At 44.8% G+C, this 26,908-nt stretch overlaps 1 protein-coding gene across 3 annotated transcripts; it reads left to right on the top strand.

The window, feature by feature from the left end:
• The first annotated feature begins 413 nt into the window (after nucleotides 1-413).
• rc3h2 (ring finger and CCCH-type domains 2) lies at nucleotides 414-26,908 on the top strand. 3 transcript variants are annotated; one of them, XM_079735425.1, is made up of 20 exons: nucleotides 414-508; nucleotides 4,120-4,440; nucleotides 5,019-5,136; nucleotides 5,953-6,186; nucleotides 7,800-7,975; nucleotides 9,105-9,305; nucleotides 9,911-10,043; nucleotides 11,768-11,886; nucleotides 12,215-12,327; nucleotides 12,973-13,287; nucleotides 13,705-13,889; nucleotides 14,498-14,640; nucleotides 15,349-15,495; nucleotides 16,717-16,869; nucleotides 18,491-18,655; nucleotides 18,834-19,083; nucleotides 19,692-19,776; nucleotides 20,603-20,810; nucleotides 21,231-21,376; nucleotides 21,951-26,908. In XM_079735425.1, exons 2-20 carry the CDS (start codon nucleotides 4,210-4,212, stop codon nucleotides 22,087-22,089), a joined length of 3,261 nt encoding a protein of 1,086 aa, XP_079591551.1. In that variant the 5' UTR covers nucleotides 414-508; nucleotides 4,120-4,209; the 3' UTR covers nucleotides 22,090-26,908. The 3 variants fall into 3 exon arrangements, with proteins under 3 accessions (XP_079591551.1, XP_079591550.1, XP_079591552.1); XM_079735424.1 differs by lacking the exon at nucleotides 414-508 and adding an exon at nucleotides 2,672-2,860; XM_079735426.1 differs by lacking the exons at nucleotides 414-508; nucleotides 21,231-21,376; nucleotides 21,951-26,908 and adding an exon at nucleotides 2,672-2,860 and having other exon boundaries at nucleotides 18,834-19,094; nucleotides 20,603-20,735.

The raw sequence follows: 26,908 nt of genomic DNA, 5'->3' as shown, positions 1-26,908 counted from the left end.
TTTACATCTTCTTATCCTTGCCCACAATATGAAAATAGTACCACACGCGCAAGAGGCATTTGTGTGAAAAGTTTTTTTTTTAAAAGATCGCTAATAGACATTATATGTACGTGCACACTCTCGTAAAGGGCTCTGCAACCTGTCGCCGCGCTCACATTTGTCAGCTATTTCGGCGCCCTGCAAACACCAACGCGAGCGGAGCGATATCACGATCGCATCTCATACCTTCACCTTAACTTGTCCAACCGAGGGTGCGCGTGTGTGTGCATGTGTGTGTTTGTACAGTATTCCTACCTGAGGATAGAAACGTGCTTGTCACGTCGTGGAGGTGGAGTACAGAGAATGGACCAAAGGCACCGTCCTCGGTGCGTCTGGTTATTTACCTGAGATGCTGAGCCATGGACTACATCCTCCCTGGATATTTTTTACTGCGTTTATTTTGCAACTGATGAGGATTGCGCGAAGTGCGTGAATATGATTGTGAGAGTGCTCTAATTTAGAGCGTGAGGTAAGGCATGCCGCCGCGTACTCCAGTTGAAACGTTGTTCTGTTGTACTCATGTGTTCATAGATGGTCGTGTTTCTGTCCCACTAACCCACATGCAATTGATGAGGATTTTTATTTTTTGTCAAACTTGCGTAGATGATAGCTGTTGCATGGAGAAAATAAGGGTCGGCCTTCTGTGCAAAGGAAGTGTAGCCAGTCTGAAAGGAAAGAGTCTTGCAAGGCCTAAAAACATACAATAATAAAATATAATGTAAAATATATAGCTGAACGGTCATGGTTTTTAACTATTCTCACGCTACTACAGAAGGCCTAGACAGGTCGTGATTAAATTGTGATGCATGGCTCCCAACATACAGGCAATACCTATAGCCCTATATATATACTCTATACTTTGCACATGGCGATACAGTTTGAGAGGAACAAGCTAAACTAACGAGAATCCGCGTGGGCCTGACGTCATAGCACCACCATAACAACATAATGTGTGAATGAAAACAGTTTCATTACACAGCGTAGCTGTCACGAGTCTGTTGCTCCACCTTCCGCGCGAACAACATTTCAGTGTAGGCTACAGTACACCCCCCCCCCCCCCACACACACACACACACACACGCACGCACACACACACACACACACACACACAAACACACACACACACACACATATGCTCTCTCGCACAAACACATGCACGCACACACACTCAAAGACATATGCACGTGCCACGTACGCTGAGACATAAACACACCCGCACACAAACACACACACACACACACACACACACACACACACACACACACACACACACACACACACACACACACACACACACACGAACTACCGTGATAAGTAATCGACATTTGTGCCCAATCTCTCCCCAGAATTATTTCTACGCGTGTTCAAACACTTAAAAAAAGAGGCCATTGAATTAGATGATGATGCAACTATTTGCTCAAGGTGTGTACGCTTTCAGGATATTCTACAATATCACACACACCAACACACACACACATACACACACACACACACACGCACACACACACACACACATACACACACACACATACACACACGAGAACAGGTTTTAGGGGCATGTTCCCACATTCCATGGTATCGGGTTAAATTCATGACCCGTGTGTGTTTGTGTGTGTGTGTGTGTGTGTGTGTGTGTGTGTGTGTGTGTGTGTGTGTGTGTTTGTGCGTGTGTGTTTGTGTGACTGCGTGTGACTGCGTGTGAATGTGTGTGTGCGCGAGTGCGTGCGCGGGGTTTCCCGTTTATGTGTCTCTGTGAAGGATGTTCGGCTTTTTTTTTAAGTTCCACAGTTGTTCAAAGTTTCAAACTGCATTACATTGTGAGGTGATCTAATGGCTAAAATTGTTCATCTATTAGAACACACGTGGGTGGAAATGGCAGATGGCACTTTTCTTCAAATATCCAACACTGCGTTGGCCTATAATCTGCCTGATTTGGAAACACAAAAGACAGAATGGCAAATAAGCAGATGGTTCCCTAATTTATAATTACAATTAAAGCATATAATCCCATAGAATAATAGACCTCAAGTTAAACGGGTTTATGAGTTTTGCCACCTGCCACATAAACCTGTGCACAACAATATTGACTAAGGTGACACTTTAAGGTGTTCTGAATGCTCAACAAAAATATGCCGTATCAGTTGCTCGGGACAGCAACAGGTGCGGCCGACGTGTTTTGGCAGGCTTATGAATCATAGCCATTATTGCCGCCAAGGAGTCTCAGCTCAACTAGGCTGAGAAAAGATCCTGAATTGTAGCGTTATCCCGGTCTTACGCAAGGCAATTTCCGGCTTCTTTCACTTCCTATTATGTCTGGACGCCACTGTAAGCAGCAGGGAGAGAAAAACAATAAAAACAAGGAGAGAAATATGAAATTTTGACAAAATTAGTTTTCAAACATTGAACGTAAACGGAATCATCATATGATCCTCCTTCTCTCTCGCCTGTGTGTCCCGCCCTCTCTCCCGCCTATAACGCTAATTTGGAGCATCCCGTTCTGTTCCGCCTGGGAACAAAGCGGTTAACCTCCTCCCAACTTGGCAGCAGTTTACTCTGTGTTCTTTCGCCCTCCATTCGAAACCACGTTTTTATTGCACGAGGGGTTTTTACCACAACTACTACAACTTTTGGTTTGTGTTTCGAGCAGTTCCTGCAAACAGTTTGGGAAACATTATCTGGTAATTGGTAGAAGCCTATATTTGGCTTGGAGAAATATGACGCGCGCGAGGAGCAGTCCACGCGCCCTGCGATGCACCGCGGCCGGACCCCTGGAGACGCACCACAGAAGGGTGTGTAAACTAGTCAAGACATGGGTCAAAAGGTAAACAAAATTTAACCGCCATCGATTGCCATTATCGTTCACTGTCGTTGACTTATTGGTAATAATGGTAAATCATATATCTAGTGGTATGTGAAGTAGGTCAATAGGTCATCTTATTTCAAATTTATGATGAAATCTAAATCGAATTGTTTTTATTCGTGTAGTCTATACTTTTTAGTGTCAAACTATTGTATCCCTAAAGCTATTACCAATGGTGTTTGGAAGTGACTTCTCTCTTGTACCAACAAGTTCTACCACGTGTAGGCCTATTTATTTCCGAGGCAATCGAGCATTACTTTGATTGTCAATCTGAAACTATTATGCACATGGACTCAGTAGCTTTGTTCACGATTTAAGCAAATGTATTACAAAGTTTTTCGAAATGTGAACCTCTACAAGCGCTCCTTTGTGTCGCTGCCAGCAGCTGTTGGTTAAGATCAAGACAGTTGTAGTAGACAGCTGCAGAACTCTGACGCCTACTTGAGAAAACAAGTACAAGAACAAGATCCAAGGGTCAAGAATTCTGGCGCTTTTATTTTAGGTTCGGAGAAACTTTGTAATGATTATCAGCATAGATCAGCAGCGTACGACCAGTTAAACATGAGGTGTATTCTTTCGTATTCTGTTTTTTAAAAACATGTTTCAACCGGGGAGAGGACGTCTTGCCAGTTTGTGTGCTTGTTGCTTATTGATTATTAAAGTTTTCTTAATGGGGCATTGATATGTTTTAATAATAATGCTTGATTGAATGTTATGCCCGGTGGGTGCATCAGACAGTGCTGCTGCAACTTACAACCACATGTAGCCACAGGACCCTTTGGCTTCACCTAATGTATTTCTCTCCACTAAAATAAGCCTAATGCCTTCGCTTCTCAATATCAAAAAGGTCAAATACTAACATTACTCTACGGTGATTATTCATCAATGCTTTATCCTATATAATTATAAATACAATGAATGATAATATAATGATGACAATAATATACATACATGATATAAATATATATATTAATTATTATTATTATTAAATATGATATCACTATATCTGTTCCTTCTTTTCAAGGAGGAAGGGATTTTTTTGGGGGGGTGGATGAGTTTCGTTTGTGGCCAATGCTCATCCAGTTCAACTTCCGACCCGCTGCGACCCTGGCTGCCAACCGAGCCCCACTTCTGGGCCCGGACCTGTGGTAAACACCGCCGCCGTCTGCGACCCCATTTCAAATGACCTGATCTCTTCCCTCAACCCCCCCCCTGTCCAGGATCCACATGGTGAGCACGCGTGGTCGTGAGGGAGGCAGCATGCCCCCCCGCTGACGTCCAGCCCCTCGCCCCCCTGCCCGCCCCCCAGGATGCCGGTGCAGGCCGCCCAGTGGACCGAGTTCCTGTCCTGCCCCGTCTGCTACAATGAGTTTGACGGCAGCGGCCACCAGCCCATCAGCCTGGGCTGCTCCCACACCGTGTGCAAGACCTGCCTGCACAAGCTGCACCGCAAGGCCTGCCCCTTCGACCAGACCCCCATCAGCACGGAGCTCCACCTTCTACCCCTCAACCACGCACTGCTGCAGCTGGTGGGGGCCCAGGTGAGGGGACTGGGGTGTGTGTGTGCGTCCGTGTGTTGGTTTGTGCGTGTGCGTTTGTGTGTGTGCGTGTGTGTGCGCGTGTGTGTGTGTGTGTGTGTGTGTGTGCGTGCGTGTGTGTGTGTGTGTTTGTGTGTGTATGTGTGAGGGGCTGTGTGTTTATGTGTGTGTGTGTTTGTGTGTGTGTGTGTGTGTGTGCACGTGTGTGTGTATGTGTGTGTGTGCGTGTGTATGTGTGTGTGTGTATGTGTGTGTGTGTGTGTGTGTGTGTGTGTGTGCGTGATAACAACCCCCTTGAATTCAAGTCCATGCAACAATTGAATGAATCCTTGAATGGCCTTTATGGGATTCATGCTCATGAAAAGCACTATGAATGCTCTTTGTGTTCGAAAGGTGCATCATAAATACACTTATAAATGATAAATAAATCTATAAATAAAGCTGCCCTGCATCAATGTAAGTCCACAGTCAGCAGAGAGACCCATGCAGAACAACTGTCTGTTTGCAGTGTGCATACGTTTATACATATGCGAGTACATGTGTCTTTGAAGTAGCATCTCTCCGGTTCTCTCTGTCCTCAGGTGCCGGACGTCCAGCCGGTGTGTCTGAGCAGCGCTGAGGAGGCGGAGCACTACGAGGTCTGCAGGATGTGTGTGGAGGAGTTAGCTCTGTACCTGAAGCCCATCAGTGGAGCCAAAGGTACCTGTTGGATAACGTTAATGATAATAATAACACTAGTGGGTATGGTCCCTCTATTGTGGACATGTCAACAACATGGAAGTTATGTTGTAGGACCGTTACAATGTAGGATTACGGTTATTTATATAAGAACGATAGTGATATCCCTTGTATGCGATTGTTCATTTCCAATACTATACATTGTGTACTGTATTTTTCATGCTACAATACTGATTGATAATTTATGGTAAATCATCTTGTTGTTTAGTCTAAATTCTCTTCTGTTCTGGCAGCTGTGTGTTGGTGGACCTGGTGTTCAGTGATGATTACTCATAGGGCAGATTCTGATCTCCATGATAATAAAATGAGTTCAAATGTCTGAGGACACCAGGGTCAAACCACATGGTCCACCTATAGACCAGGGTCAGACCACATGGTCCACCTATAGACCAGGGTCAGACCACATGGTCCACCTATAGACCAGGGTCAGACCACATGGTCCACCTATAGACCAGGGTCAAACCACGTGGTCCATCTATAGACCAGGGTCAAACCAAATGGTCTATATATAGACCAGGGTCAGACCACATGGTCCATCTATATATCTGCCGTTGGTGCAGTTCTACAGTTTCATTACTGTATTGCCATTAATGTTTTGTATTTTCTCTCTCTCTCTCTCTCTCTCTCCCCCCTCTCTCCCTCTCTCTCTCTCTCTCTCTCTCTCTCTCTCCCCCCTCTCTCCCTCTCTCTCTCTCTCTCTCTCTCTCTCTCTCTCCCTCTCTCTCTCCCTCTCTCTCTCTCTCCTCCTCCCTCTCCCTCTCTCTCTCTCTCAACCAGGCTCGGCCGCCCTGAGCCCCAGCCTGCTCAGCCGGCCCATGCAGAGGAAGCTTGTTACCATGGTGAACTGCCAGCTGGTGGAGGAGGAGGGGCGTGTGCGGGTGGTGCGGGCGGGCCGGTCGCTAGGGGAACGCACGGTGACGGAGCTCATCCTGCAGCACCAGAACCCCCAGCAGCTCTCCGCCAACCTCTGGGCGGCGGTGCGGGCCCGGGGCTGCCAGTTCCTGGGGCCGGGTGAGCCTGGGGCCCCGGCGGGGGGCTGGACACTTTGTTTACACTATGTTATATAACATTACAGTAACTTCTTACGTTACATTGCACTATGTTATGTTATATAACATGAACTTATGGTGTTACATTATTTAATATGATGTTGTATAACAGTTCATTGTATAACATTATATTATGTTATATTCAAATATATTATAGTATATTAGATTACACTATGTTATGTTATCTAACATCAACTTCTTATTCAACTTCTTATGTTACATTATTTAGTATGATGTTGTATAACAGTTCATTATACAACATTATATTGTGTTTAAATATGTTATATTACATGTTATGCTGTTATGTTATGTTATATAACGATTTATTATATTACACTGTTTATTGTTTATGTCTTATACGAAATTGGTTTATATTTCTAATATCTTGTATAACAATATATCATATTACTTCATCATGTTCTATAACAATTTATTATATCACATATCATATTATGTTATATTGAAATATATTTCTAGTATATAACATTATATTATGTTATCGAACAGATATATAATTTTTTTTTAATATATATATATATTTTAATTAACTGCCATCACGTTAAAAGGAGGTTTCAAAAGGATCTAAATGGAATAGTAAGTGATATTAAAGGTCTTCTGTTCTGGGAGCTCTGTGTTGGTGGACCTGGTGTCCAGTGATGATTACTCATAGGGCAGATTCTGACCTCCATGATAATAAAATGAGTTAAAATGTCTGAGGACACCAGGGTCAAACCACATGGTCCACCTATAGACCAGGGTCAAACCACATGGTCCACCTATAGACCAGGGTCAGACCACATGGTCCACCTATAGACCAGGGTCGAACCACATGGTCCACCTATAGACCAGGGTCAAACCACATGGTCCACCTATAGACCAGGGTCAGACCACATGGTCCACCTATAGACCAGGGTCAAACCACGTGGTCCATCTATAGACCAGGGTCAGACCACATGGTCCACCTATAGACCAGGTTCAGACCACATGGTCCACCTATAGACCAGGGTCAGACCACATGGTCCACCTATAGACCAGGGTCAGACCACATGGTCCACCTATAGACTAGGGTCAAACCACATGGTCCATCTATAGACCAGGGTCAAACCACATGGTCCACCTATAGACCAGGGTCAAACCACATGGTCCACCTATAGACCAGGGTCAAACCACATGGTCCACCTATAGACCAGGGTCAAACCACATGGTCCATCTGTAAACCAGGGTCAAACCACATGGTCCACCTATAGACCAGGGTCAAACCACATGGTCCATCTGTAAACCAGGGTCAAACCACATTTTATGTCTTTTATATTGGGTACATTGTAAACTTTACATCTGGTCATAGTTTTTGGGTACACTTTATCACTGTTTCTCTGGAATCTCAAACCCATATTTTTCACTTACTGTCCCTCAATCTCTCCAACTTGCTCCTTTTTTCTGTCTCTCTCTCTCTCTCTGTCTGTGTGTATTTCCCTCTGTCTTTATCTCTCTCTCTCTCTCTCTCTCTCTCTCTGTCTGTGTGTATTTCCCTCTGTCTTTATCTCTCTCTCTCTCTCTCTCTCTCCCTCCCCCCAGCCATGCAGGAGGATGCGTTGAAGCTGGTTCTGCTGGCGCTGGAGGACGGCTCAGCGCTGTCCAGGAAGGTCCTGGTTTTGTTTGTGGTCCAGAAGCTGGAGGCCCGCTTCCCCCAGGCCTCCAAGACCAGCATCGGACACGTAGTGCAGCTCCTCTACCGGGCGTCCTGCTTCAAGGTAAGTCCAGGGCCCACCACCGCCAACCACATGCCTGTGTGAGCGAGGCTGAACGGGTCAGATTCGCCAATTGCATTTATGTCTGACTGCTATACTGGCTGCATGTGCTGTGTAGCAATACCTTGTGCAAACAACGTGCATGGACGCTGCAGGTGCAGCGTACACACATGCTGTCACACAAGCACACATGCACATGCACACACACAGAGGCACACACACACATAGACACACACACAGTGTTGCATCAATAGTTGCACACGTTTGTTCATTTATCAAAATGCATGACTGTGTTGTTAGAACTCTGTTGTAGATTACAATCTGCCAACAGGTAGACGACCTGATTAGAGGAGACTAGAATAGAGCCTCATTTACAACCTTGAGACATTTGAAGTCATCAGGGACTAGCGCTGCTCATTATGCTTTTCAACGCTGACTCAGCTATAGATTAGTGGTGTGGTGAATATTCTTTTACTTAATACTACAGTGTTCCCAGTCACAAAACGCTAGGCCATGGGGCTTCATCAAACGTCAAAAGTAGACAAGGAGAGAAAGAGACAAAGAGGGCGACTGAGAGACTGAAAGAGGGAAATACAGAGAGAGAGAGAGAGAGAGAAAGACGGACTACTTAGAATACGGTTCATGACACTTCCAAAGGCTCCTTCAGTCTGCTGCTGTGAGACAGAGGGTTGCAACGAAAGAGAAGAAAGAAGCAGTCGAGAGGCAGACTTCCTAAATGAACAGCAGAAATTTAAACTCGGTATCCACTGGTGTCTTGTGATGATTACTCATAGGGCAGATTCTGATGAGAGGAACATTCCCCTCAGCTGATCAGAATTTTGAGTTTCAAGTCTGAAGATACCAAGTGAAAGCCAGACAATTATTACCTACATTTGACTCAGTAAAACCGACCTGTGTGGCTATGCGTATCTATAATCCATTATTTATATCATTCTTTGACATTATTGGTTGAAATGTGAGGCTTGCCAGAGTGGACGAGTTATCAATATAAAATGGCTATAAAACAGAATGTACTTTTGTTTGGGTTGCATAGTCCTACAATACATGAACGGTTCTAATGCGGAGGTGAACGTCTGATGTAATGTGAAGGGGACTGGCTTGTGCCCTACAGGTGACTAAGCGAGATGAAGACTCGTCGCTGATGCAGCTGAAGGAGGAGTTCCGGTCGTACGAGGCGCTGCGGCGAGAGCACGACGCGCAGATCGTCCACATCGCCATGGAGGCGGGCCTGAGGATCTCCCCGGAGCAGTGGTCCTCCCTGCTATACGGCGACCTGGTCCACAAGTCCCACATGCAGTCCATCATCGACAAGGTGCCTCTCACGCTCCAAATCTAGCATAACGTTTGGTATAATGAGGACAACTCCATCACAATGTCATACTAGCTACTACTTACTTAGCATTGTGTAGCAACTTGCCCTAGGTATCTTTGTAGTATACGGGAAATGGGTTACCCAACAATTGTAAGGGCTGGCACTTGGTTCTATGAACATCCTTACTGTACCGACAGTGATATATAGTTGTTTCTCTTTCCTCTGACAAATGCACTTATTGTAAGTCGCTTTGGATGAAAGTGTCTGCTAAATGCTCTAAATGTAAATGCAAATGTAATACTAAAGTTTGAAATATAAAGGTTTTTATTCCTCTAAAAAGTACAATGGGGTAGTGTAGTGGCTGTGAGTGTTTAGCTGGAAAGACCCAGGTCCACATCTCAATTATGTAATGCCTGATCCCCACCTGCTCCTTAATGCTAAACCATGTTTTCTTTGTGGATACAATTGAACAGAGCAGAACCTACACTGCATGCATAAAAGGTATACCACATTTTTCATTCATTTTGTGAAAATGAGAGCTTGACCCGTCGTCCACTGTGCCGGCCGTACCTCATGGTCTTTGATATGTATTCACTCTGCTGTAGCTGCAGTCTCCCGAGTCGTTTGCCAAGAGTGTCCAGGAACTGACCATCGTCCTGCAGAGGACTGGAGACCCCGCCAACCTCAACAGCCTGCGGGCCCCTCTGGAGCTGCTGGCCAACATCGACCACAACCCAGGTGAGCACCTGGGGGACCTATCAGGGTCACGCTCAGTATGAATCCACTGCACCGGCTCAGGGAGGCTAGGTGTGTGGGTGGATGATGGATTGATGGGTGGGTGGAGGATGATGAGTGGATGATGGAGTGGTGGTTGATAAATGGATGGAAGGTCGATGGATGGATGGATGGATGGATGAAGGGTGGATGGATAATGGATGGATGGATGATGGATGGTGGATGGATTGATGATGGGAGATTTACGATGGATGGATGATGGATGGATGGATGATATATTGTTATGTAGTTAGGAGCACCCTTGTTAAAGTACAGATTTGATTTGTTTTAATATCGGTGATGTTACACTGTTGGACTGGCCAACATGCAGACAGGGAGGCTGTGAAAACATGTTTCATGATGTTGCTATGAAGTTGGCGGATGGTTTCGGTGCGATTTGAAAACGTGGTCCCGTAACCATGGCAACTGATTTTTCAGTGGGTGTTTTTCTGGAAAGCCTAAAGTCACCATTAAACATTGTTTTCATCGTTGTTTTACTTATCTTCAAGAACCTGTTTATCTATTTTTCAAACGTTTGAGCAAGAGCATTCCATAACATGCTTGAATGAAACAAAATTATATTAATATTTCACTGTGCCACCATACCAAGAGGAGGTTTTTAAAATATCTTAATAGAATAGTAAGTGATCTAAATTCTCTTCTGTTCTGGCAGCTCTGTGTTGGTGGACCTGGTGTTCAGTGATGATTACTCATAGGGCAGATTCTGATCTCCATGATAATAAAATGAGTTCAAATGTCTGAGGACACCAGGGTCAAACCACATGGTCCACCTATAGACCAGGGTCAGACCACATGGTCCACCTATAGACCAGGTTCAGACCACATGGTCCATCTATAGACCAGGTTCAAACCACATGGTCCATCTATAGACCAGGGTGGTTGGGAACATTTTGTTTAGAGTTTTGACAAATGTTTGCCTTTTACCTGTTTAATTAGGTTTCATAGTCACAACGCCACAATGACCGTCAGCTCATTCCATCCAGCATCCTGCCATGCTGCTCATTGACCCAACTATATGCTGCTCTTACTTGCTGTCCAAACACACTACGACCAAACTACAAACGGATTAAAAAATAGCCATAATGAGCGGTAATCCAGACAGTTGATACCACAACACTCGGAACAGGAAATCTAGCTGGCACATTATAATTTTACTATAATCATATGTATGAATGTTGTTTATTTTTATATGTTTTATTTACTTGCATAACCATCAATTATAGAAGTGATGGGGAATAAGAAAGCTATTGGCAGTTTTTAACATAAAAATAAACACCTTTTATTCTTTAATAATGATTTAATGTTTGGGTCGGCCTTGCAGGATTTCATTTTTGATATTAAATATTAAATTTAATATCTCTCTCCCTTCTGAACTCTCTGTTCTTCTGCAAATAGATTAACTCTCTCTGTTCTTCTTCTGAACTCTCTGCTCTTCTGCGTGTAGATTAACTCTGTTCTTCTTCCTCATGTAGATTAACTCTTTCTGTTCTTCTTCCTCATGTAGATTAACTCTGTTCTTCTGCGTGTAGATTAACTCTCAGTTCTTCTTCCTCATGTAGATTAGCTCTCAGATCTTCTTGAGAACTCTCTCTGTTCTTATGTATGTTGATTGACTCTTTCTGTTCTTCCTCATGTAGATGAACTCTCTGTTCTTCCACCTCATGCAGATGCCCCGGCGCCCTCGTGGGAGGATCTAGAGAGTGTGATGCTAGCAGTAAAGCTGGTGATCCAGGGACTGGTGGAGTTCATCCAGAACTTCAGCAAGAAGAACCATGAAAGTCCACAGGTAAAGTGATGTGTGACAGCATGACTTTGTGACCAACGTGTTAATTTTTCACTGAAATGAATCCTCATTTAGGATGGTTAGATAGTGAATAGTATTTCACTGGTGGTCCAACTGACTCATAGAGCGATCCATATTTGTTGGTGTTTTTGCTAGCATTATACCGATACGACTAAACTCAGGGTTTATATTGCAATGGTACTGATAAAATATCAATATTGAGATCAATAATCAATAATCATTGGTCTGTGTTCGGCCTCAGGCCAACAGCAAGTATAAGACTAGTATGATTACTGAGACCAATAATCAATAATCATTGGTTTGTGTTCAGCCTCAGGCCAACAGCAAGTATAAGACCAGTATGTGTCGGGACCTCCGCCAGCAGGGGGGCTGTCCCAGAGGAACCAGCTGCACCTTCGCACACACACAGGATGAGTTGGAAAAGTAGGTGACACACACATGTACACACACGCTCTACCATAACATGCATGTGTGTAATTGAAACAAATGTAACTCCTAACGTCTCCTTCCTGTAACTCAACACGTCTCTCTCCTTTCAATCATCACCGTCTCTCTCCTGTCAATCAACACCGTCTCTCTCCTGTCACTCATCAATGCCTCCTTGCTTTTACTCATGACTTTCTGTAACTCCTAACTATCTCCTTCCTGTAACTCCTAACTATCTCCTTCCTGTAACTCCTAACCATCTCCTTCCTGTAACTCCTAACTATCTCCTTCCTGTAACTCCTAACTATCTCCTTCCTGTAACTCCTAACTATCTCCTTCCTGTAACTCCTAACTATCTCCTTCCTGTAACTCCTAACTATCTCCTTCCTGTAACTCCTAACTATCTCCTTCCTGTAACTCCTAACTATCTCCTTCCTGTAACTCCTAACCATCTCCTTCCTGTAACTCCTAACTATCTCCTTCCTGTAACTCCTAACCATCTCCTTCCTGTAACTCCTAACCATCTCCTTCCTGTAACTCCTAACCATCTCCTTCCTGTAACTCCTAACCATCTCCTTCCTGTAACTCTACACCGTCTCTCTCCTGTAACTCATCCCTGTATCTTTCCTGCTCGCCCCCCAGGTTCCGACTGAGAAACAAGAAGATCAGCAGCGCAGGCCGCCCCTTCCCCTTGTCCCAGGGGATTATGGGTAAGACCGTGACCAGCGGTGAGGGGGAAGAGCTGTCGGCGGGGGAGGGCCAGGCGTACAAGAGGACGCTGGAGAAGGCAGGGCCCGCTGCTTCAGAGACGGTTCCCACGGCGATGTGCCAAGCCCAGCTCCTCCTGAAGAGCTCCTCGGGGACGGAGGAGATAATGAGGGGGACTGCCAACGGGGCCGGGGGGGACTCCGCCGGGCTGTCTGGGTCCAGCAGGTCTTCCGCAGGCTCCATGGAACAGTAAGACCTGTTTCCTTTATGTTTCCTGTGTCTGTCTCTAGATGGTCGATGCTTGCATGTTATTTAGGTAGGCGTTACGCAATGCAGGGTAAATTTATAAACAGGGGATGGATTTTGATATGGAATGAAGATCAAATAGCAAAAGCTTATATATTAAACAGTTACAAATGTACCCTTCTAACTAAATGTATAACCACTACAAATATACACTTCACTATTGAAAAGGTGAAAGCTTATAAAATGAACTAGTTAAGACCTAGTAAAATTCTTAATTTCTTTGCATCTCTTTTGATCTAAGGCAACATCAACATCATCTCACATCAAACATGAACATCATATATATTATTCATAATTTGCTATAAATGGATCAGCTCTCTCTTATTGTTGTTCTTTGTGTATGGTTCTCTCTTTCCCCAGGGCGCTGGCCTCTCCTCCCAGGACCCCGGTGAGGAACCCTTCCCCATCGTCCTCCATGGCAACCGTTGGACACCAGGAGTGTGGCGCTTCCATGCCCAAACAAGGGCATTTCCTGATCCGGGCTACACAGCCTTCTCAGACATCAGAGCTGTACTACCAGGAAAATCATCCTTACCAGACCTCCGGTGAGTCAAATCTACTAAATTATTATTATGAATACTAAATGCAACTGAACTAGCCTCGGGTCTTGTGTCTTGTCCTTTATCTTGTGTTCTTTATGTTTTTCCTCTTGTCTAAACTCTTTATTCTCTCCTATCCTCCTCTCTCCTTCCATCTTCTCCCTGCTAATCTCACCTCCTCATCTCTCTTTCCGCTCCTCTCATTTCCTCTCCTCTACTATCCTCTTCTCTCCATTCCTCTCCTTCCCTCCTCTCTCCTCATCTCCTCTCTTCCTCTATTCTCTCTCTCTCCTCTCTTGTCTTGTCTCTTCCTCCCCTTCTTCCTCATCTCCTCTACTCTCCACTCCTACTCTACTCTCTGTTCTCCTCCTCTCTGTGTTTGCCAACACTTGTGGATCCTCCTCCTCTCCCTCCTCCTCTCCTACCCCCAGCCTCCTTCTACCCCTCCTCCCTCCACCCCCCCCACAAGCCCTGTCTGGCTCGCTTCCTGCGCTCCTCCAACGTGCAGGAGTCCCACCTCCCCCCCTCCCCTTACCCCGCCGACACCCATCAGTCCTCCACCTCGTCCTCCTCTTCATCGCCCTCCTCCTCCTCCTCCTCCTCTGCGTATGCAGCGCCTCCATCCAGAGACCGGCTGGGGCCCCCCGCCTACCATGCCCAACCCCATCCGGGGCCGCACCACCAGTACGGGCCCCTGGCCGCGGGACACTGCGTCTACGCCCCCCTGTACGACAGCAGGAGGGTGTGGAGGCCACAGGTGAGGCGGGGGTGAATGGATGATTGGTGGTGGATGGATAGGGAGATCGAGAGAGAGGAGAGAGAGAGACCATTACAGAGAGAGAGCGAAACCAACCAGTATAGAGAGAGAGAAAGAGAGAGAGAGAGAGAGAGAGAGAGAGAGAGGAGAGAGAGAGAGACCATTACAGAGAGAGAGAGAAACCAACCAGTATAGAGAGAGAGAAGGAGAGAGAGAGAGAGAGAGAGGAGAGAGAGAGAGACCATTACAGAGAGAGAGAGAAACCAACCAGTATAGAGAGAGAGAAGGAGAGAGAGAGAGAGAGAGAGACCATTACAGAGAGAGAGAAACCAACCAGTATAGAGAGAGAGAAGGAGAGAGAGAGAGAGAGAGAGAGAACAATGCACAGAGAGAGAGACCAGTAAAGAGAGAGGGAGAGAGAGCGATAGACACCAATACAGAGAGAGAGAGACCAATACAGAGAGAGAGAGAGAGACTTGGAGAGAGATACACAGAGAGAGACACAGACACAGAGAGAGAGAGACCGATACACAGAATGAGAGACATGGATAGATGGATTTGCTAAGTCTAACAGATAAAGAGATTTGACTGGTTCCCCACAACATTTGACCGTGTGTTCCTCCTGTGTGTTCTCTCTGTCTCCTTGCCGCTGGGCTTTCATGTTCCCTCCTCCCGGTGGTGTTTGGTGCGTCGGCTCCTGGTCTCCAGCTATACCACAGAGAGGACGCCAGGAGCAACTCCCTTCCCCCGGAGGTGCTGCATGCGTCAGTGTACCAGCCGCCACTGCGCGAAAGGTTCAACTCCTTAGACAGCAACTACTGCTCCGGTGTGGAGCACCGCCCAGGGCTTCACCAGGTAGGGAAACAAGCGCCCCTCTCTCTCTCCATCAACCATCCTTCACTTGTCTTTGTCTGTCTCTTGTTTTTAATCCTTCATGTGCCTGAACAGGTGGGCTGGGATTCCTAAAAGAGTGATCACACACACACACACACACACACACACACACACACACACACACACACACACACACACACACACACACACACACACACACACACACACATACACACATACATACGCAGAGACACACACACGCACACCAGTTATTTATTCTGTGCCTTTATTGGATGGCTTTTATTAATTTGAAGCCAGGGAAAAAGCTTCCCACACGAACACAGGCAGAACAACAGGCTGCTTTGAAGCCAATAGGAACACGTCTAGATAAACCATGAAAAAACACACCTTCCTCTTCTGTTTCTTGTGTTGCTGTTTTCTCTAGCCAACTAGCTAACTAACAGTGAGCTAACAAGCTATCCGTGTCACGTTTTGATGCTACCGCAAGTGCGCCGCCAACTTCCGCTGCCATATATAGGCAGGCGCTTCCGCGGCGCTCTCTGACAGACCAACTTATGGCGGACTTTCTTTCCCCGCATTCATTACGGCGCACACATACCCTCTTTGAAGTTCTCTTCATCTGCTCAACACCCACGTTATCTCACCTCTACCTTCGCTGCCATACATCATCATCATCACCACCACCACCACCACCACCTTCCTCCTCCTCCCCCTCCTCTTCCTCACTCCCACCTCTCTTCCATATACGTCTCTGACGCCCTCCGTTCTCCCAGCCGCTTCCTGCTCGCATTATCCCTCCCGCCACATGTGGCGCCTCATCCCGTAGGCGTCTCCACCGGACGATGTAGTTAATGTAATATAATGCAGGAGAGCTAATGACCACGCTTGCTCTGCAAACCCTTAATGTATTTTTTTTTTTCCTGTTTGATATTGGTTGACTATTGTACAATGTACAAAATAACCGACCATGTTTTTTGGATGGATTGGATATTTACTATGTCAATTAATCACTGAATTGCCCTATTGCTCCTATTTTTCCCCTCTTCTCTCCTCTCTACTACTCTTCACCCTTCTCCTCTCTCCTCTCTTCTCCTCTCTTTTACTCATCTACCCTCTGCTCTCCTCTCTACTCCCCTCCCTTATCTTCTCCTCCCTTCTCTCCTCTCCCCTCTCCTCTCCTCTCCTCTCCTCCTCTCCTCTCTCCTCACTCCTCTCCATCAGGACTATGGTCACATTCCCCTCGGTTACGAGGATCTGTTCAGGAGGAAGCAGGAGCAGTGGACCCATCACCACCACCATCACCACCATCACCATGGCAACACAAACAGGCCCTCCCAGTCCTCCCCCATCTTCACTGTTGACTTCAGCACAGAGGTACGAGTGTTTGGAAGTCAGAAATTGTAGATGTGTGGGAAGAACATAACAGACTTGAATTGGCAATGTGTATCCAACCCTGGATAATTCACTCCCCATTGTCCGGCCAATAATCAGATGTGCATCATGTGTAAATGAACATGGATTAAAAGTGTGTTCAAATAACTATTAGCCTGCATGTGATGTAGTGACACCATTTTGTAGTCCAAAATCTAAAGGCAGGAAAATAAATAACTAAAGTTACTTCCAGAAGTAGATTATACTAGATCCCATATACTTTATAACATATTCAATTTCATAGAATAGCTAGAAATATCACCCACCTGTGGCTGGCTTCTAACCAAACGAAATAAATAAATTAAAAGAATACAAATCATTTATTTACCTAACAATTACATGCATATTGTAAAGCGTGCCCAAGTTATCATCCTGATGTTCTGATGTAAGCACACATTTTCACCCTGGTCTCAGCTCCATGAGGGGTCTAAAGGGGGCCGAGACCGCTCAGTTTAAGCTTTTTATATCTATAGAGAATTTTTTGGCCAGGCTACATCTGACTTTCACTTGGCTTTCTGGCTGTTGTGCTTCAAGTAGTCTTTTTTCAGGGCTTTCAAACAAGCCTCAAACAGCAGTTTATTCACGCCTCCCGCTGCTGATTTTGACAGAAAATCGATCTTAAAAAAGGAATTGCACTCTGCTAGTGCTCCCTATGTGATTGCTTTGAATCATACATTTCTTCTTCAATTTTGAAACAGTAGCCTTAGGATGTTGTTGATTTAGCCTTTCTGCGGCTATCGCATTGTTAAATCAATGCATTTTATTTTATGAAAACAAATGCCCTTCGCAAAAACGTCCGGCCCCCTAAGTTGCTTCATCCTGGCCCCGGGCCTGAAACACCCAACCCTGTATCCACACCGCAGCGGTGCAGAAAGGTACAGCCACCACTGTTACGGATATCAGAGAGTTTGTAAGTCCAAGCAGCCGGGCTTTGTTCACGTGACCCCACTGAAAGGGAAAGTAACAACCTGTTCTTGTAGTTTTGGTGTTTCAGCATGTGTGTGGGTTTTCATTCCTTTCTCTCTCTCTACTGAGGCCATCGCCGCAATGCTATTTTAGCGTGAGTTAGTTGCTAAGCAACTGTGTAGGAAGATACCAACACTGAGACCCAGATGCGGTATGGGCACCACAGCCTTTGTGTGTGCACGTGTCCGTGCGCAACTTGCTTGTCCTTGTGTCGTGTGTGTTTCTTTGTGTTTTTTTGTTTTGTGTCGCAATGAGTTTAGGGCTGTTTCAGACCCAAAGTGAAAAAAACTTCCACTTCACCTCTCTGCTAGTTTGATGAGGAGAGCAATGCCCTCACCAGCAAACTCTAGTCAACTCTTTTAATATTATCTACTCTTCTTTTATTAATTTTCCCTCTCCCCACTCCTCTCTTCTTCTTATTCTAAAATCCTCTGTTCCTATCCTCTATCGCTCTACTCCTCTCCTGAATCTATCTTCCTCTGTTCCTCTCCTCCTCTGTTCCTCTGTTCCTCTGTTCCTCTCCTCTATCCCTCTACTCTCCTTAATCAATCCTCCTCTGTCCCTCTCCTCCTCTGTGCTCTGCTCCTCTCCCCTGCAGCATGTGGAGAACAGTGGGGGTCCGTGTGTGGGCTGCCGGTTCCGAGCGGAGGACAGCCTGGCCCACTACTCCCCCTGGTCGTGCAGCACCGTCCGGCCCTGCATCAGCCCCTTCGAGCCCGACAGCCAGGGGCCCGGCCCCGCCCGGCCCTGCTCAGAGCGCTCAGTAAGGCCGACTATGGGGGTTAGGTCATGTTTTTATGAATGACTTCATGGATTTCATCCTTAGAAGACTTCAGAATAGAGGTCATGAAATAAAAGATGATAGATAAATGAGTTAGCACATAGGTTACAGTCAATGCATGAATACTATGATACCATTTTGGGTTTCATGGTTTGCGCAGGAAGTGGACGGCAAAGGAGCAGGAAGTGGCAGCGGTGGTGGCGGGGACGCGGGGAAGCGGTGGCTGGCCTCCCTGGACCCCTACAGGCGACTGAAGGAAGAGGACCCCATCATTCCGTTTGGCGAGGGGCCCATAATCTCTAAGTGGGGGGCCATCTCCCGGGCGGCCAGGACCGGCTACCACACCTCCGCCCCTGTCCAGGCCACGGCCTGCCAGGGCAGCGCCTCCACCACACCCATCAGCCTCAGAGGTAGGGGAGAGGTAGGGCCTCCACCACACCCATCAGCCTCAGAGGTAGGGGAGAGGCAGTGCCTAAAGCACCCATCAGCCTCAGAGGTAGGGGAGAGGCCGGGCCAACAGCACCCATCAGCCTCAGAGGTAGGGGAGAGGCAGTGCCTAAAGCACCCATCAGCCTCAGAGGCAGGGCCTTCACCACACAAAGGGGAAGATGAGCCAGAATATTAGATTGACATTCATTTGTAACCCCAAAACGTCTCATAACAGGCAGCTCATACATTTTCCAACCAATCTATGGCCATCCTATGTTACCCATTGCATCACTTTACATCTAAACAAATAAATATCTTAATCAATTAATAGATACATAAACACATAAAGAATGTATGGAAGAATGCAAGGAAGAATCAAGTGGTCCAAGTACAACTACTTTTATTAAGAGGAATAGCCCTAGTAGACAGAAGTCCTTCAAAAGCGCAGCCAAACACAAAGATCAAAAATAACATCAGCAAGCATAGCAGCATTATCCCACAAAAAATTGAGCATAAAAATCAGATTGCGTGGTGTGTATTTTGTTGATCTCTGCCCAGTGTTGACTTGTGTTGTGATGTTTTTGTGTAGACTACGTCCCTCACTTGGATCACAGCGACTACCGCTGGAGCTCCAGAGGTTCTGACTCCTCAAGTCACTCCAGCTTCCTAGAGAGGTAATCCCTTCTATATAACCTCTATACATACCGACTACCTAACCCTAACTCTAAATATAACCGCCATACATTACTACTGACTCCATATATAACCTCTATACATACTGACTACCTAACCCTAACTCTAAATATAACCTCCATACATTACTACTAACCCCATATATAACCTCTATACATAAATACTAACCCCATATATAACCTCTATACATACCAACTACCTAACCCTAACTCTAAATATAACCTCCATACATTACTACTAACCCCATATATAACCTCTATACATAACTACTAACCCCATATATAACCTCTATACATATGTACTAACCCCATATATAACCTCTATACATAACTACTAACTCTATATACAAGCTCTATACATAACTATTAAATCCATTATGTTACCTCTCTATACATAACTAATAACTTGATATATAACCTCTACACATAACTACTAGCTCCATATATAGCCTCTATACATTACTACTAACTCCATATATAACCTCAGTAAATAACTACTAACTCCATATCTAACCTCAATACATAACTAGTAACTCCATATATAGCCTCTATACATAACTACTAACTCCACATCCAACATATCTCTAAAGGACGTATTTCCATAGAGTAAGAGTGTCCACAACAGCCTTTCATATTATAAACGTTTGTAACATATGACTCTCATACCATCGTATCATATCATATCGTATAAGACACTGATTTACATGTTAAGTATATTATTATAATATCAACTAAGTTGTACTTTGGCACTGAGCAATGTGTCTGTGTCTATCTGTGTGTGTGTGTGTGTGTGTGTGTGTGTGTGCAGTGAGCAGCTGTGCGTGTCAGACCTGGCCGCCCCCCGCAGGTCCCTGAGTGGCGAGGACCTGCAGACCCACCACCAGACGGCCTACAGCCAGGACCGGGAGCAGCCCGGTGAGCGGACCCACAGCCAGACAGAAGCGGATCGGGACATCGAGCTGGAGCTGTCAGTGCTGGACCTGGAGGACTCGGACCCGCAGGCCGTCCAGTCCCAGGTCAGTAGCCTGCGGCAGGCGGACCGCGCCGTGAGCACCGCCGCCACTCGGCCGGCACTGAAGGAAGACGCGGGGAAACGGGTCGGTACCTGAAGCTGACGTTAGCCACGTTGACGTATAGGCCCTGGGACACGCCCTGCGTTTCTTTTTCTTTGATATCGTTGAGTTTTATCCCAAATGGACTGAATGTTAAAATATGTTAGCTTTCTGCTTAGAGGGCTTTGCTGCTGCAGAGCCTAGGCCAAATATAAAACAGATATATTATATTAGTTATGAACCGCAATCTTGAATAACTGGATGGTCTCACGGGACTAGGAAGCCCCTGCAGTAGACGCCGTGTCGTGACTCTCTAAGCGACTGGTTCGACAGAAGAATCTGGATCCTTCGGATCAGAGGACTTAATGATCTTTGTCTTCAAAGGAGTCGTCTCAGGACCCCTCCTCCCTCCTCCTCCTGCAGCCCCCAGCTCCCCCCTCCTCCTGCTCTGTCCCCCTACCATCCCCTGAGGACGAGCAGGCCATGCCAGACAAGGTGGACGCTCACCTGCTGAAGAAGATGGCGTTCAGGTGAGTTACCATGGTAACATGCACGGCAGCCTGTTTGTCATTCTTGTTTTTTTTGTCGGTTACATTTTGACGGTTTAGGTTTGATGCTTAAGTTGTTAGATCCATGTTGAGCGAACCTGAAAGATACACGTAGGATACACAGATTGCCGTGGTAACAATGGAACAGGTGCAAATATTCATATTGTATTCCCACTACACATTAAATGAAATGACACAAAGGTTTTTTCTTAAAAACAATTATTATTAAATTTTTACATGAATCATTCCATACACATTTGTATTCTGCAATCTCATTTCACTTGCTCTTGACCAGTTCTCGATGTTGTATTGTATTGAAGATACATTGCAACATCAAAGATAATTTCCATTGACCAATTAAACAATAGTTTTCTGCTCTATTTTCAATATAATAAATCTCTCTCTCTCTCTCTCTCTCTCTCTCTCTCTCTCTCTCTCTCTCTCTCTCTCTCTCTCTCTCTCTCTCTCTCTCTCTCTCTCTCTCTCTCTCTCTCGCTCTCTCTCTCTCTCTCTCTCTCTCTCTCTCTCTCTCTCTCTCTCTCTCACCCTGTTCCAGAAAGTCCCCTGGAGGTTTGATGTCGGAGGGCCTTGGTGTTAGTAAACTGATGCTGCGGACCAGACCACCTCGGCGGGGGAACACAGGGAGCTGCCCCCCCACCACCCTGGGAGCAGAGATGCTGCTCAACGGAAGCTAAGAAGACAAACACAGGCTGCGAGGTCACAGACCTTGACTACTGAAGACAGAGAGAGTCATAAACCTTCACTACTCAAGACAGAGTCATAGAGCTTCACTACTGAAGACAGAGTCACAGACCTTCACTACTGAAGACAGAGTCACAGACCTTCACTACTGAAGACAGAGTCATAGAGCTTAACTACTGAAGACAGAGTCACAGACCTTCACTACTGAAGACAGAGAGAGTCATAAACCTTCACTACTCAAGACAGAGTCATAGAGCTTTACTACTGAAGACAGAGTCACAGACCTTCACTACTGAAGACAGAGAGTCATAGATCTTCACTACTGAAGACACAGAGTCACAGACCTTCACTTCTGAGGGCAGAGTCACAGACCTTCACTACTGAAGACACACAGAGTCACAGACCGTCACTACTGAAGACAGAGTCACAGACCTTCACTACTGAAGCCAGAGTCACAGACCTTCACTACTGAAGACAGAGTCACAGACCTTCACTACTGAAGACACACAGAGTCACAGACCTTCACTACTGAAGACAGAGTCACAGACCTTCACTACTGAAGACAGAGTCACAGACCTTCACTACTCAAGACAGAGTCACAGACCTTGACTACTGAAGACAGAGTCACAGACCTTCACTACTGAAGACAGAGTCACAGACCTTGACTACTGAAGACAGAGTCACAGACCTTGACTACTGAAGACAGAGTCACAGACCTTCACTACTGAAGACAGAGTCACAGACCTTCACTACTAAAGACACACAGAGTCACAGACCTTCACTACTGAAGACAGAGTCACAGACCTTCACTACTAAAGACACACAGAGTCACAGACCTTCACTACTGAAGACAGAGTCACAGACCTTCACTACTCTAGACACAGAATCACAGACCTTCACTTCTGAAGACAGAGTCACAGACCTTCACTACTGAAGACACAGAGTCATAGATCTTCACTACGGAAGACACAGAGTCATAGATCTTCACTACTGAAGACAGAGTCACAGACCTTCACTACTGAAAACAGAGTCACAGACCTTCACTACTGAGGACAGAGTCACAGACCTTCACTACTGAAGACACACAGTCATAGAACTCGACTACTGAAGACAGAGTCATAGATCTTCACTACTGAAGACACACAGAGTCAAAGAGCTTCAATACTGAAGACACAGAGTCATAGATCTTCACTACTGAAGACACAGAGTCATATAGCTTCACTACTGAAGACACAGAGTCATATAGCTTCACTACTGAACAGTCCTGTTGCCTGCCTCACTGATACAGGGTAGCAATACCAAGTTCATCTCGCGTATTTCTTTGTTTTGTTTATCTATTCTCCTGTAGCAAATCTTAAGTGGCCAATAGGCTCTGTGGCTTCCAATAACCCAAGAGATGAATGGCAGGAGTGTTTTATTAACATTGACCGCCCCACCCACCTTGTGACCTTATCTGTGGGTTTCACATTGCCTTGCAAGTTAAGTTCATCCATGTTGTTTCCCCCTGATTACATTAAGGTTGTGCTGTGGCCAACGCTTTTCAGCCACATAACCTTAAGGTCTTCGACCCAATGGACATGTGCTAAATCACCATCTGACATTATGCTCTTTTTGTTGCGTGTAGCTTCCATTGTCTATTTTGGTCAAATGCACGGGTGTTGCTGTCGTTTTATATTTTAACTGGTAGACATACGTTGCATGCCTCGTTCGGCATTCCCATGTTCCGTTTAATGTGAAAATGTCAGAATATCAAATGAACAGCTTTAAGCAGCTATATGAAAGCTATCATAGACTGTTGGCTGTTGACTGTCATTATTTTACAATAACTAGTATCTACATTAACTATCAAACTCTAAAATTATCCCTCACTATCAATTCCAACATCGGTTCTTCCCAATCAGTTTTTATTAGATCTTGTTTTGAAGTTTTTTCTGTTTTCCTGCATGATGTTTGCTCATGATGCTGTTCAACTCACCACAATCACAAAGCTTCTGCCTGTGCAGACTTATGCTTACAGACACACAGACGCACAAGGCTGTTTCATTGTCTGGCTAGTCAAATGACCCGTAAGCCCATGACAAACTCACAATTCACCAGTACCCCACGGGAGCCTGGGAAACAACAGCATACTGTTCGAAGCAGCGCATCTTACCTACGCACTTTCACTGTCATCAAAGGTGGTCTTTTGGTTATAGTTTACATATTCCAACATCATTTCTACCTAAAATATCTTGGTCGGTCAGTGTAATATTATACTGTTTTATGAAAGCGTTTACATATATCTGTGTATCTTATCTTTCTTCCCACACTATGTTGTCTCGCACTATTCACTTTAACAAGTAGTGACAGCTGCAATTAGTGTGTTTGGCAGAAGTGTTCATGTGAAATGTTACACATTCTACACATACACATGTGTGCACTAATGTGTGTGTTGTGCTGATGTGTGAGTGGGCCTTCATTTCACTCGGTAGTGGCCTTTGATTGATAATGTGGTTAAGATGTTACAGTACAAAATAACCCTTAGGTCCAAAGCTTCTGACAACCAATCTTGTATTTGTGGTGCATTATAGCTTGCAGTAGCAGGTGGTCAATATTAGGAGATCACTTTTATTGAGATCCATGGCATCTCCGTTGCACTGCAATTCAAGTTAGATTTCACCAGCGTAAATGTTTTCACTTTTACGCACCAAGCTAAAGCCTTGTTTTGTTTCTCGTCTGTTCCATGGCGTATTCTTGCTCGATATTCTACAAAGTTTGCCAACTTCTATGAAGTTTTCTGTCGGTGTATTTTGTATTTGGAACTTTGCTTTTTGATATTGTTGTGGTTGTTGTCTTTCGTGTTAACCCGTCATCCGACATATGTTGTTACTGCAAAAAGCCCGTACACAGAGTTAGCATTTTGTAGACGTTCTGAATACTGTCTGGTGGTCAATTCCCTCCAGTGTAATGTGGCAGCAGCACCACCTGGAAGCATTCACTCAAATAAACCATTAGGACTTGTTAGAATATAAGAACCCCACCATATCTACGTACCCTTATATAGTACGTAGATAGGGTCATATATATACGTACAGTATATCCAAGCAGCTTGGTATATATTCAGGAAAAAGCAGAAACTATCCCAATGTCTTTTGTTTTCGAAGGAGACAAGAATGGAAAGAATGAAGGATCTTTCATTTCCAACACGGGGGAAAGCCAGGGTTGTTTCTTGTTGTTGCTTGCTGTCACTTTGAGCTGCATGGGGTGAAACATTGTTGGATCTGTTTTGTCAGCTGAGCGGTGGAATGTGCTCAAGGCCATTCATTGCACCGAGATATGTGCTGATGTATTACAACCCCCTGTATCTGTTTACAACCTCTCGTTTGAACTCATGTAATGTAAGTGCCATGCTATTTACAGTACAGTCCATCAATCCCCCAATATACACGTTATTTCTATTTTATTTAGGAGAAAAGGCTTGGGCAATTCGGGGAAAAACGACAACAGTTTCATATTTTGTCCACTAGAGGGGGGTAGATTGCTGTGTCTGGATTCTCAGGGAAACTTCATGTCACTCGTGGATTCAGCCGTTTTGGCACTATCATGAGTATTAACACGAATGGCATAGTGATGTCAACGAAATAACTTGCAAGTGTTTATTTTGCTAGTATTTTCTCATTTCTATGTTGACATAAGCTTTGTTTGTATTATTATTATTATTATTATTATTATTATTATTATTATTATTATTATTATTATTATTATTATTATTATTATTATTATTATTATTATTATTAATGTCACCATTATCCATACCCAAGATGACATGGTATAATGTATAAACATTAATGTTTCGAATTACTTTAGAAAAAGGTACATTTCTGGTTTCCTTTGTTCATGTCTGTTAATGCGTCCATGTATGGTGTGATTGCTTTGCACTGTTTCCCACACCATCACAGCCAATGGTGACCGAGTGTCCCTCCACATCCTGGCTCATGCATGCCATATATTCCCATCTGTGACAGCCGAGGATGAATGGTGGTTTCTGTAGTTGTGATACAACACTCCCAGCGCTGTAAGAGTTCTGCTCATGCCCACTGTGTGGCCAGGCCAACTATTGTAGTTTGCCTGCAGCATTTTAAATGTTTGCAAAAAATATAATTGACAATAGAAATTCTATTATAATTATTATCGTTATTATTATTAATATTTGTAAGTTTCTGTGGGAATTTGTGGCAGGTATTCTAAGTGTGCTTTTCTTTTTGAAATTTGAAGGTTTATCAAGGTTGTTTAAATATTTATATCAGCCAAAAGTAGATAAATAGAGAAAAAGCCTGCTTGTCGATTATGAACCTTAAGACGGAACGGAACCTTTGTTTTACTATTAATGTCTGTTATTAGACATTTCCTTTGAAAATCAACTGCACATGAATCATATAGAGAGATGGTACAGATCTCTCCTACAGCCATCGTTGGATGGACATGGAGCTTAAATCATCATGTGTAACAACCTGTGATGACCAGCACTCTAAGGGTTAAACTCCAAGGGACAGATGGAGTAATATGTCAGAGTGAGGAAACATCAGCTCCCTGAAGTTCCTATATAATAAAGATGTCCCTGTATTAATGAATAATACTGTTATGTATTCCATTTATTTCCTCGGAAATACCACAATGTGAAGAGATATGTGTTTTGCTTACTCCAGGAATAGACCTACGAGGACGGTCGATGTGCTCTATAAAGATATTTCTACGAATGTTTAATGTTGAACAATTATTATGATATTGTATTTTTCTGGTTGGTTGGGCTGTTTTGCACTTATTTACGAGCAG

The sequence above is a fragment of the Pollachius pollachius genome (genome assembly GCF_949987615.1).
Source record: "Pollachius pollachius genome assembly, chromosome: 4".
Taxonomy (NCBI): Eukaryota; Metazoa; Chordata; class Actinopteri; order Gadiformes; family Gadidae; genus Pollachius; species Pollachius pollachius.
Note: the sequence above shows the minus strand (reverse complement) of the source record. Positions and strands in the feature narration are given on the sequence as shown.

Excerpts from the sequence above, each read along its gene's own strand:
- rc3h2 (XM_079735425.1), top strand. The coding sequence starts at position 4,210 with ATGCCGGTGCAGGCCGCCCAGTGGACCGAGTTCCTGTCCTGCCCCGTC. Across the intron at positions 13,288-13,704 it reads TCCGCAGGCTCCATGGAACA|GGCGCTGGCCTCTCCTCCCA; the intron begins GTAAGACCTGTT and ends CTCTTTCCCCAG. Across the intron at positions 14,641-15,348 it reads GGAGGGTGTGGAGGCCACAG|CTATACCACAGAGAGGACGC; the intron begins GTGAGGCGGGGG and ends CCTGGTCTCCAG.